We start from the raw sequence: 12,464 nt of genomic DNA on the forward strand, positions 1-12,464 counted from the left end.
AGTAGGATCTTCGTCTTGCTCATCGTCATCTTCCTCAGGTGATTGTTGTTCCTCTTGATCATCAGTTTTGTCTTCATACCTTATGACAACACCTTACGACGGTTGGTCCCAGTAACTATCTCGGACCCCCCTTTTGTGCGGATTGTGATTGTTTGGCGCTTGGCGCAATGGTGCCTTCTTCTGAGCTTCGATTCTTTTGCATATCCTAGATGATTTTCATCATGTGATTCATTTTTTCTTTGATTTCGGCAAGCTCATACCTTTTATCAACACTACTAGATTCTTGGTCTGCCATCAGCTTGGACTGCAGTCTGGTGTAGTACGAATGCTTGGGAGCAATGTTTAGATGATACTTGAGTGGAACAATGTTTTCTTATTTAAATGAAGAAGAAAATAAATGATGCATGCAATAGTTTTTAAATTCCTTTTCATTGGGATGATCAGTATAACAAGACGTTTTGACCCGCATTTGGTGACCATAGGGTGCGCCCCGCTGGCTCTTCCTGCGTTGATGACAACCTTAAGTTTTGGACCATAGTTGCATCCATATTCGTTCTTTTAACGTGGGTTACTAGCCTTAGACATCTTGCCCTACACTTGGTAACTTGAGAGCGTACTCTACAAGACCTTATGTAGTTGATGGAAATCTAAGAGAATACACAAAGTTTCGGACCTAGATCACATCTAAATACAAGTTGTTATTATCTATCTCAATATGCCTTTTTCTTTCTTTTTCTCTTTTTTGTGTGGTTTATTGCAAGAAAAACAACCTTTAAATATATGACAACAATGAATAAGAAGCTTGGAAGCAATAAGGTGTTATTTCATTCATGGAAAAATAAGAAATAAAAAATATTACAAGGCTTTATTTGTCTATATCTTGTAATCAAAATTCCATATTAGCTAAAACCCTCCATCTTCTTAAGTCTCTGGCTACTTCCTTACAAGACTTGTAGAATGCTTTCATAGCTGGGAGCAGCTCTGTCTCTGGATACATCTCTAGTTTCCTCTTGGCATCGAAGATTGTCCTTAACCAATCACCAGCAAAGTCCCCAAGGCCATCAACCATGTTTCTGCATCTGTTTTCCCATTGATCTTTTTCTTCCTTGCTTTCCTAGAGTACTCTTTCCCAATTTTCTGATAATGCCTCTTGTTTGGCTGTCACTTCATCATATGCTCTCTGAAGGTCTCAGAGCCGCCTTAAAAGATGATCATCTCTATGACTTGTAGCTATTATGGATTCATGGTGAATTTTCTATATATCTTCCAAGATTGCCTTGAGCCGATCTTCCTTCTTTACTGTTTCATCAAGTGCAAACTGATAATCTTTTAACCACGCCCATGCCTCATTCTCATTTTGTTGACTTTCATGGAGGGCGGCTTGCAATTGTTCACACTTCGCCTCTAGATCTCTTTTATCGGCTTGTGCAGTATTGATAACGCGATTTCGAGCCTTCATCTGTCAGCTAGCTGAGCATCTTTTTCCTATACAAACTTGATCAGATGGTACTTGTCAGATTGAGAGCAGATCTGAGCATAATCCATTTTCAGGTTGGCTTCTTCCTTTCTTAATGCAGCTACGGTCTTATTAAGCTTCTCTATGACTAGCTCACACTTCTCAATTTGGCATCAGGCTTCCTCCAGTTTTGCATCAGAGATTTTGAGCTGACTCTTTAACAATTCATTTTCCGAGGGACCAGCTGGTTCACAAGATGGAGATCTTGGCGGGATGGCTTCTCCTTTCCTCCTTTCACTTCGCTATATCTTGTATTCTTCAGTGTAGATAGCTTGATGCTCTCCCAACTCATTTTCCCCATAGATGTGGATGTTCTTCAAGGCATTCCTTACTGTGTCCAGGGTTTCTTTGGAGGTTTCCTTGTCCTTGTACCATATCACAAATCCATGCAATTGCTCCTTTTGGACTAGCATCATGCCCTATTTCATCTATCCAAGTACTAAAGCATGGGTGACAGTAATGCATCCTCGTGGTCCTTTGAGCATCGTGTTGGGATAGCCTCCACATGCGTACATGATCTCATCATGCTTATCATACATAGTGCATTTAGTTCCAAAGTTTCTAGGGGTGACTTCTCTGAATAATGTCTCCTAGTCAGATAGTTGCATAGGCTGGAGCTTTGTGTTTCTGAATCGATGAAGAGGATTGATGGTCCAGTTCAGATATTAATGATGCTTGAACCTTGTCACCATCCATACATACAACAGTTGTGCACAATATCTGATTCTAGGGATACCCTTTTCGAGACTTCTCTAGAGCGCAATAAGAGTGTCTGCTAGCATGGCAGGAACTGTGTTGACTCCGAACTTTCTGAACTTGACCAAGACATCAATCGCACATTGGTCCACCATACCACTGACAAAAGGAAAAATTAGTCTATCGTAGATTGCTAGTGCAAATGCCGATTTAAACAAATTCCAATCTTCTTTCTCCAGCACTTGATCAAGATGTTTTTTCATATAACTCCACTTCAATCCATAACAAGGCCCTTGCTTGATGATGTGGGATGCAGTTGGACGGACACCTATCAATTCTTCAATGAGACCTTCAGTAACATTTTGTGTGCTAGTGAACAAGTATACCTTAAGTCGACTCTCTAGTGGGATATCCAGAAGAATGTCATACTCTTCAATTGTTGGAGAAGCATCTACATTTGGAAACTCGAAAATCTGCCGAGATGTATTCCAATATATTTCCATGGCTCCCATAGGCTCTAAAGCACTAGCATCAATAGGAACGAGAAGGAGATCTACCAATTTACCATACTCTTTTGCAAAATGACTCATAATATCTTTATGGACTTTAGCGAGGAGCTCCACCAAATGGCCTACATCAAAGGCATGAAATTCAAACTTCACTTTATTTTTTGCTAAGAGAGCGTTGTTAGAACCCACGGTTTTGGAAATAACCTCCATGTCTTTCTATACCAAAGAACCTTTATTGAAAAGGTGTACGTTTATTAAATGTGTTTAAAATTGTTTATATAACAAAAAATGATGAATGAATATGAATATGCAATGATTTATGACATTATTAATGCAATGATATATGTAATATTTATGATATGATTAATGCAATGACATATGTAATGATTAATTTGTGATATGATTAATGCAATGACATATGTAATGATTAATTCAATAATTTATGTTATGAAATGGTGTAAATCTCTCTTTTAGGGTGGTTGACCCTGTCTTGTGGGATAATGTAACCCATTACAATATAAACTACATACCATGTTAGTGTAAATATTCAGTATATTGCCAAAGCTTAGTCTAAGTTCTTTTTATAAATAAAAAAAGTGGACCAAACTTACCCTAGGGCTTGGGGCCCATCATTGGGGGTGATGATTACGTTTTGGGACGTAACCCCAAATTTTACAAAATTTATGTTATTTCTTTTTTTGTGAAAGAAAAATGTAAGAATGAGATTGCAACTAAGAAGGGGGTGAATTAGTTGACTTAAAATTATGGCCACTTTTTCTGCAAAATCAAGAGTTAAATTGCAGCAGAAAATATATGCAGTAATTAAACAAATAAATAATCAAAGAGATAAGGGAGAAGAGAATACACAAAGATTTTTATACTGGTTCATATTCTTGTCCATGAAAGCTACGTCCAGTAATCTTGCAACGCAAGAGATTTCTTCACTAAAGATTATGAGTTGCAATTACAATATCGCATCCGAGATCTCTATGTACCTTACACGCTCCCTAATCCTTATTCACTATTGGAAAAACATATTTCCAAGTGATTCTAATCCCCTTTCTTATCACACCATTGTGAAAGAAAGTATTCTGCAATAATAATTAAGAATGTACAACAATGGCAGATTGCCTTTACAAGTTTGAAAGTAATAGAACTTACAATCCAATCAACTCTTTTTGTATACTTAGTAATAATGCTCTTTATAAGTTGGTAAACTTTGAAACATTTTACTTTAAGAAACTTCATAAAAATCAACTTTAAAAGTTTAAGAACTAGTTGCCAAAAGTGCAGAAAAATAATTTCGCAATGTGTGTAAGAACTTTTAAAATTTGTATAAGAGTTGTGTGTTTGTGTTGTGAGATTCAATTCCTTTAAATAGACTTCTCAATCACCCATAGTGCCTCTACGAAAAGGTAGGAATAGATTGGAGTGAATACATTTCGTTTGGGATGAAAACCTTTCAATTTGAAATATGAAATCTGGTGCAATAACTCTTAGTAATCGATTACTACCATTGGGTAATTGATTACCCAAACTTTATGTCCACTAGGCATTTAAATTTGATTTAGAGTAATCGATTATAGCAAGTGAGCAATCGGTTACTCAACTTCATCAAAACTGGTAATATGTTACTCAAAGACAGTAATGGGTTACTCTGATCAGTTTTAAGTTGGATAACTCTTTTCTCACACATGTAATCTGTTACTTAGATGCAGTATCCCATTACACACTATTTTTGAAAATTGTTGAGTATATTGAAGTGTTTCAATTTTCTTTCAAAAATAGTTTGAGCATTACTACTATTGTATATTCAACAGTATAGGATAGAAGTACCTATTTAGACTTAGACTAATTTGTCTTGAAGTTTTGTCTTCTTTGTCTTTATAAGTATTCTTCATTTTCTTATTTTTAGTGATGTTGGTGTCTTCATTAAAACCGTGCCAAAGTCAGGAGCAAAGATCTTATTCACAAAACTACCCTAGAGTATGGAACTCTTTTGTGGGTATGCAATTATAGTGCAATAACAAAAACGAGTGATGAACTTTGAAATTATTTAGAACTTTAAATCTAATTTTATGACATGTATGAATGTAGAATGAGGTGGATATAATTTGCTTCTAGTGTCCTATACATGCTATACTTATAGGATCTAGACTTATAAGCTCTAGACTTCTAGGTCAACAAATTATCCCTAATCTCGAAACAAATGAGTCCTAATATCCTAGGTTAGAACCAAGAGGAGTCAAGCCCCTTGAGCATCTAACTCATGATACCAGGACAATTTTGGTGGTCCATTATGCTAATACCAGGACAATTTCGGTGGTCCATTATGCTAATACCAGGAGACAAGTCTAACACCAGTAAAGCACATATCCCTCTTATCTCAATCTTCATCTCTAACAACCCGGGTATAAGGCGTATATGTGTGTAACTCAAGTTTACTGTGAGTGTGTGGGGAAAAGAAAAAATTTGAAACAATAAACCTCCACCCCAAAGCTGCAAAAAAATGGTGAGCATATACAATAATATTAAATTAAAGCGATAAATAAAACTTACGAAAAAAATTATTTTGTTACTATTGTTTTTTATAGTTAATAATAATAGACAAAGAAAAAAAAAGATATGTAAATCATACAATCGGCTACAACTGGGCCTGATTCTCTTTAAAAAAAGTTCCCAACACAGTCGTCAGCTGTCGCGCCCCGATTTTCAGTTACACGACCTTTTGAAGTTGCCACTACATTTTATGGTTAAAAATGCAGAAAAATATTTTAAGTCCAATCACATTAGGCTTTTGGATTGTGATATTCAAGTTCAGGAGTCGATTAAGGATCGAGGAAGGTATTAGCACATCATCCATCCGTAGTTAAACCTTACCCTTGCCAATTACATGATTTAGATACCCTTAGTTTATTTGAAATTAAATTGTATAATGCAAAATATTTATTTTTTATGTATGACAAGATTAATCATTTGTCCTACGTATCCCTAAATACTTTAGGAAATTAAGATTATGTAGTTTTAAATTTTAAAATAGTTTGTTGATAAAATAATTAACTTCTTAAAAAGGGTGAAGCAGTAGAAACTAATGTCCGCACCGCATTCCATTTTAAAAAGGTTTGAAAATAATTATAAAATATTTTTTGGTTTTTATTATTAATTTAGGAATTAATCGAATGAAAAAAAACGTCGTAACACGACCATTCAAGGATGATATGAGAACAAAAAGTGTTACCACGATCTGCTTCCATTCTTTGATTAATCCCAAAAAAATTATAAATTTTTTATAAGCAATAACAATAATAATAATAATAATGTGTATAAGTATTTTATAAAAAACAAATTTTACATTAATAGCCATTTTTTATATTAGTAAAAAGATTCACATTTTATATAACAATTTTTAATTAACTACTGAAAAGGAAAAAAATTAACAAAAAATAATTAGTTGTAGAAAGGTCATAAAAAGTCTATTTATTGTTACCCATATTAAGGAATTATTATTATTATTATTATTATTATTATTATTATTATTATTATTATTGTTATTATTATTTATGCACAATAATTTATTAATTCATCTTCCAAAACAACGGTTATATAACATTTACTAATTTACTGTCCAAAAACATAAAATTTGTTGATTAAATACAATTATTATTTCAAAAATAAATTGGGTTAAAACAAGGAAAAAGGAGAAAATTTTAAACTTGTGTATGTTTCAATCCGCTGTGAACGGGAGCAAAGATGATGCCTTACGTTTCATTCACTTATTGGCTTAAAAAGTCTGCTAGAGAAACTACGCCACGTGGCGGTTGCTGGATGGATGGAGAAGCGGGAACACGGAGATGACTCTACACACGGCCATATGGGAACACGCTAGGAGGGAACATATGATCTGCTACAAACGTGGACATGCAACTTGCGTGAAACTGCTTGCGTGTCGTGGTGTCACTGGACAAAAGACAAGTCACCGCATGGAAATTCAGCACGGCTATACTGGAACCCAAACTATGGGTTGGGCGGCTGAATCGTATGTGACGCGTATATATGGAGAGACGTGGATGTGCCTGTGTGCCATGATCAGAAGCGTCCACGACGTGGTCAACCAAAAGGTCTGCACATCCAACAGTGGTGGATTAAGACACCCGTTGGTAATGCCAGGACGGGCTGTACTGGATCTTTTTTCACTCAGACTTCTCTCTTTTCCTCTCTATCTTTCTGTGTAGTGTTTTTTCTTAACTTTTTTGGGACCAAGAAGAAAATAACATAATACAAATAACACCTATTTATAAAAAAATTAACCTAACTTAATCCTAACAAATTTAATATCTACTAACTCACAATTTCATATTAGTAGGCACCCACCACCAAGTGAGATTTGACTTGGTGGTTTTCTAAATTTTTTTATTAAAATATATTTTAAATTTAGTTTGTTTATTAATTTTTTATATATTCCAATTAAATAAAAAATAAAAAAATATCTTTGAATAAGTTTTAATTATTTAAAATAATATTTTCGAAAAAATTAATAATTAAAATTATTTTATTGTTTATTTGGAATTTAAATGAGATGTTTAGAATATCTCATTTATTTTATTTACCTATTTTTTATAAATTCGAATTTAATTATAAAAATTAATAAAAAATCTTCTTAATTATATTTTATTTATTTTTATAATATAAATTCTAAAAAAAGTTAAATAATATAATATTTTATTAATTTTTAAATTTTAGGAAAAAAGAAGTAGGTTTCTAGAAGTCCATTATTTATTTAATTTTTTTTTCAAAAATCTAAGTATTTATTTTTTATGAAAATTATTTTGAAAAGAAAAAAGGTTGTAGGCTTTTTCTGAACTGAACAAAAATGAGTATTCATGCAAACCTCTAGTTCATTGAGAAGTATATATAAAATTGACAATTTACTACGATTAATTAAAGATGGAATTTTCAACATTTAATTGCAATTATGTTGATTATATTTTAATTTATTATCAAATATTGTGTTATAATATAATTTAAAGATTTACCATGAAATATTTGCACGAAGCATAAAAAACTAGAAATAAAAATAGTATCATTTAACAATTTTTATTTAAATATAAAAAGTATAAAGCAATTAATTTTTCTCATACTCTTAAGTATTATTATTACTGACGTTTGGATAGTCACGTTAGGGCTCTCAATATATATTTTCTATTTTAATAAATTTTATGAACTAAAATTCTAACTAAAAGATATAAATTGAATGGATAACAATAATTTAAAATAATAAAATATACAAACTTTATTTCAAATAAACAACACTTTTACTATCTATACCAAATTTTATTAAGAATTAAAATTATAAAATATAAATTGTAAATAAAAACTATTTGTAAGGGCAAAATAGGATAATAATACTTCACATCTTTTAATAGTATATAACTATATATAGATATTTGAAATTTAAACAGTATTATTTAATATTCCTAGTACCGACCTGAACCATGTGAGGTAGCACCGCATTTCTCGTTCCCAAAAATATCTTTGATTGGATTATATCACTCCAAATCCTCTACATTGCAACCTTACCATTGTTACCATGTACCCTATTCCACCATAACCATTGATCTATAAGTAACATAACCTATATTTGTGGTCAACAGCGTTTGTTACAGCCACACCATTAGTTGTTCTTACTTAATGGATTATAGTTTCGTTGTTCCACAATTCCTAAACTAAATCCTTTGTTTTTTTTGTGGTACATGTTATAGATTATATAAGTAATCTTTGCAGAGCATTCAAAAAAAGTAGAATAACATTAAGGCACAAAAGTTCTTGGGCTATAAACAGTGAAGGTTCAGATATAAAGAGGGGCCGAACACCCCCTTGTTTTTTTTTTGGTTTATGGGGTTGTGTCTTTAAACAACCCCATTATAATATAAAGGGGTATTTTTGTTTGGTTTATATATCTGTTCCTGTGATAAAAATTGATTTTTTGTGCTGTTATTCTCATTTGGGTTTGGTTTATTATTGTTTTTAAGCATTATGGAGGTTGAGATGAAGAAATATATAACCTCTGAGGAGTTGGAGAAGCATAACAAACAAGGGGATTTGTGGATCTCAATTCAGGGTAAGGTTTACAATGTTACAGATTGGGCTAAGGAACACCCTGGTGGTGAAGTTCCAATCTTGAACCTTGCTGGTCAAGATGTCACTGATGCATTCATTGCTTACCATCCTGGTACAGCATGGAAACATCTTGATAAGTTTTTCACTGGCTACCATCTCAAGGATTTTAAGGTTTCTGAAGTGTCTAGAGATTATAGGAAGCTTGTGTCTGAGTTTTCAAAATTGGGTCTTTTTGAAAAGAAAGAGCATGTTACTTTATTTACATTGAGTTCTGTGGCTGTTATGTTTGGTATTGTTCTTTATGGTGTTCTGAGATGCACTAGTGTTTGGGCTCATCTGGGTTCTGCTATGTTGTTGGGTTTGCTTTGGATGCAAAGCACTTATGTTGGTCATGATTCTGGTCACTATGAGGTTATGTCGAGTCGCGGTTATAACAAACTTGCTCAGATCCTTTGTGGGAATTGCATGACTGGGATTAGCATTGCTTGGTGGAAGTGGACTCACAATGCTCACCACATTGCCTGCAATAGCCTTGACTACGATCCCGATCTACAGCATATCCCAGTTTTCGCGGTATCGTCTCGATTCTTCAGCTCAATGAAGTCTTACTTCTATGGGAGGCAATTAAAGTTCGATACTTTGTCAAGGCTTCTGGTGAGTTACCAGCACTGGACATTCTACCCAGTCTTGTGCTTCGCAAGGGTCAATTTGTACCTTCAGACTATCTTGCTTCTGTTTTCACGGCGCAAGGTCCCGGATAGAGCTTTCAACATAATGGGAATCCTTGTGTTCTGGACTTGGTTCCCTCTTCTGATTTCATGCCTACCAAACTGGTCAGAAAGGGTCATGTTTGTGCTTGCTAGCTTCTGTGTTTGTTCCATTCAGCACCTTCAATTCTGTTTGAACCATTTCGCCGCCAATGTCTATATGGGGCCACCAAATGGAAATGACTGGTTTGAGAAGCAAACAGCTGGTACATTAGATATCTCTTGCTCAACATGGATGGATTGGTTCTTTGGTGGTTTACAATTTCAGCTTGAACACCACTTGTTTCCAAGGCTTCCAAGAGCACAATTGAGAAAGGTTTCACCATTGGTGATAGATCTATGCAAGAAGCATAATTTACCTTACAGAAGTTTGTCATTTCTTGAGGCCAATAAATGGACCCTTAGGACTCTAAGGACTGCTGCCCTTCAAGCTAGGGACCTGACTAACCCTGCCTCAAATTTGTTGTGGGAAGCTTTTAACACACATGGTTGAGCATCGTCGTCATCATCATCTTCTTCTTCATTTTGAGAGGATCATCAAGTTTAATTTTCCTTTATTTCTTTGTCAACAAGTTTTCATATGTGGCCCTAGTATTCCTTAAATGGGCACTGGATTTAACTTTATCCTTTCTAGTTGTGGTGTATATGAGGATATTGGTCCGGATATTACAATTCATATGCTATGTATCTTTGCAAATTTCAGATCATATTTGATTTTTCACGTTTTTATGTTTTATTGGTCAAACTATATTGCCACAAGGTTGCTAACTTATGTTATATTATGTTTGATCTAAATAAGGATAGAAGAGTTCCATCTGGGTTGTTGTATAGGTAAACTGCTGCCATTACGCGAGACTCCACCTAGTTGAGTCTCGGGTATGCAACCTTATTCTCATTAGCGAAAAAAATGTTTTAAAGATTTAAACTCAATTCACTAGTCAGTTATTTGTATTTCCTTTTTCAATTGATGATTTGTTATTGAGCGAAGTAGGTTGGGGAATTAAAATAGCTCTCTAAAAATGATTCAATCTAAAGCTTTTATTTTATGAAAATTATTATTGTTATATGTTTGGTTAGGGAAAATAACGATGATTTAAAGCAAGCCGGATTGAGAATATAATGTTTTCATTCTTAGAAAAGAAAATAACCATTCCGTTTAAAATTCATCTCCTTTATTAACAAACAATTTCCCTTTCACAATGGGGGTAATGGGAGACAAGTCTTGGTTGTTAATATATTTCAATTTATCCATATATGTAATTATTAAGGTACGATTGAATTATCTTAGCATTCTAGATCTAACTAACTACACAGTTGAGATGGGAAAGAAGTAGTATCTCTGGCAACCCATAAATTTAGCCAGTAATAAATTAAAAAAAAAAACATATCAAATGCATGCGACCTATCAGTTTTTGACAATTTCCTATATTTATCCACAATACAAATTTATCAGTAATGGTTGTTAAAATTGGCTCTCCATATCACCTAATTTTGTCTCTCTTTTTTCGCCTCAAAAATACTTTTAGTTTTTTTTTTATATTTTATTGTTTGGTACAACTATATAAAGTTGTTGCTTAATAATAACTATGAGATCACATATTCAAATGCTAGAAATAATATATTCGATTGCAGAGATATGCAACTGTGTATGTTTATCATTCTTATATCTCATAAGTGTGAGCCTCATACACTGAGTTATTTTTCGTTTGTATTTTACTGTTTTTTGAATCACGTAGCCATGGTGAGGTGGAATGTCATTAGCGATCACTACGAGGTTACACGTTTAAATGCTAGAAACAATGTCTCCACTTATAGAGTAAGGTGGTTGTGTATATCTATTATTTTTAGACCACGTTAAGTAAGAATCTCATGGAATAAGCTGTTTATTTTTGTATTTTACTGTTTTAAAAATCCATGTGGCCACGGTGACGTGGAATGTCATTAGTCACATAATTAGTTAATGACAAATTTTGGATGAAGAGGTGATTGTCAAAATCTTAAACTTTAGAGATCAAAATAGCCCAAAAAAACATGCAAAGTAATCACAAAATCTTTCTTATTTACTGGAGCAGGAACTTATTTAAATAAGAACTCTTTGGATAATTCTTATTTCTAATTAGGTTTGTATTGTTACAGTGGGATAACCGAATAATAGCATGTGCTTTGTGGGATTCCCTTACGTTGTTCCATGCTAATTCAGTATGGGAAAAAAATGCTTCGGTTCATGCACATTGAGTAGAATGGTTTAATTGAATCATAAGCCAGAATGTGTTGTTTTAATTTGATGAAGTTCTTGAACCTAGTAAGTGTTTATTCACATAGTGCGTTATATCTGTCTTGTTTGTTATACGAAATATAATTGATAGGTTGCTTGATTAGCTATGCTACTTATCTTTATGTCCACTGTTTGACAGAATTTATGTACCCTTTATTCAACTTTCTCCTACAAAAAGCATTGCTCCATGATAATTGATTATAAAATATGTTGATCCGCTGTTGTTGTCTAAAGTGTGTAATCTGAGTATATGCCACCAACAAAGCCTTTTGTCCCTAAGAAGAAAACTGAGAATCACTCTTGTTCTGTGGGAGTATATTCATACGGAAAAGTTGTATTATGTTGCTTTATAACATGCTTTGTCTTTTTTAGGATTGGTGTTTTAGCTTTGTTAAAGTAGATATCTATTTTAAGTGAAAACATAAAGACCCCCTTTTGCCATTGAAGCATGCGACAACTTGGTCTAGGTAAATTTTCTAAAGCATTATGAATTGTTCGATCTATGTACTTAACCACACCTAGTAAGATAAAGACTTGTTTGTTGTTGTAATAAATATTTCTTTCATATTGAATTTTCTGTGATT

At 33.4% G+C, this 12,464-nt stretch overlaps 1 protein-coding gene across 1 annotated transcript; it reads left to right on the top strand.

Annotated features, from left to right (window-relative positions):
- On the top strand, positions 8,372-10,421 carry LOC109349330 (delta(8)-fatty-acid desaturase 2-like). Its single transcript, XM_019590097.1, has one exon. The coding sequence runs from the start codon at positions 8,755-8,757 to the stop codon at positions 10,096-10,098; it is 1,344 nt and encodes a 447-aa protein (XP_019445642.1). The 5' UTR covers positions 8,372-8,754; the 3' UTR covers positions 10,099-10,421.

The sequence above is a fragment of the Lupinus angustifolius genome, chromosome LG01, assembly GCF_001865875.1.
Source record: "Lupinus angustifolius cultivar Tanjil chromosome LG01, LupAngTanjil_v1.0, whole genome shotgun sequence".
Classification (NCBI taxonomy): domain Eukaryota; kingdom Viridiplantae; phylum Streptophyta; class Magnoliopsida; order Fabales; family Fabaceae; genus Lupinus; species Lupinus angustifolius.

Coding starts and splice junctions, on each gene's coding strand:
- LOC109349330 (XM_019590097.1), top strand. CDS start 8,755: ATGGAGGTTGAGATGAAGAAATATATAACCTCTGAGGAGTTGGAGAAG.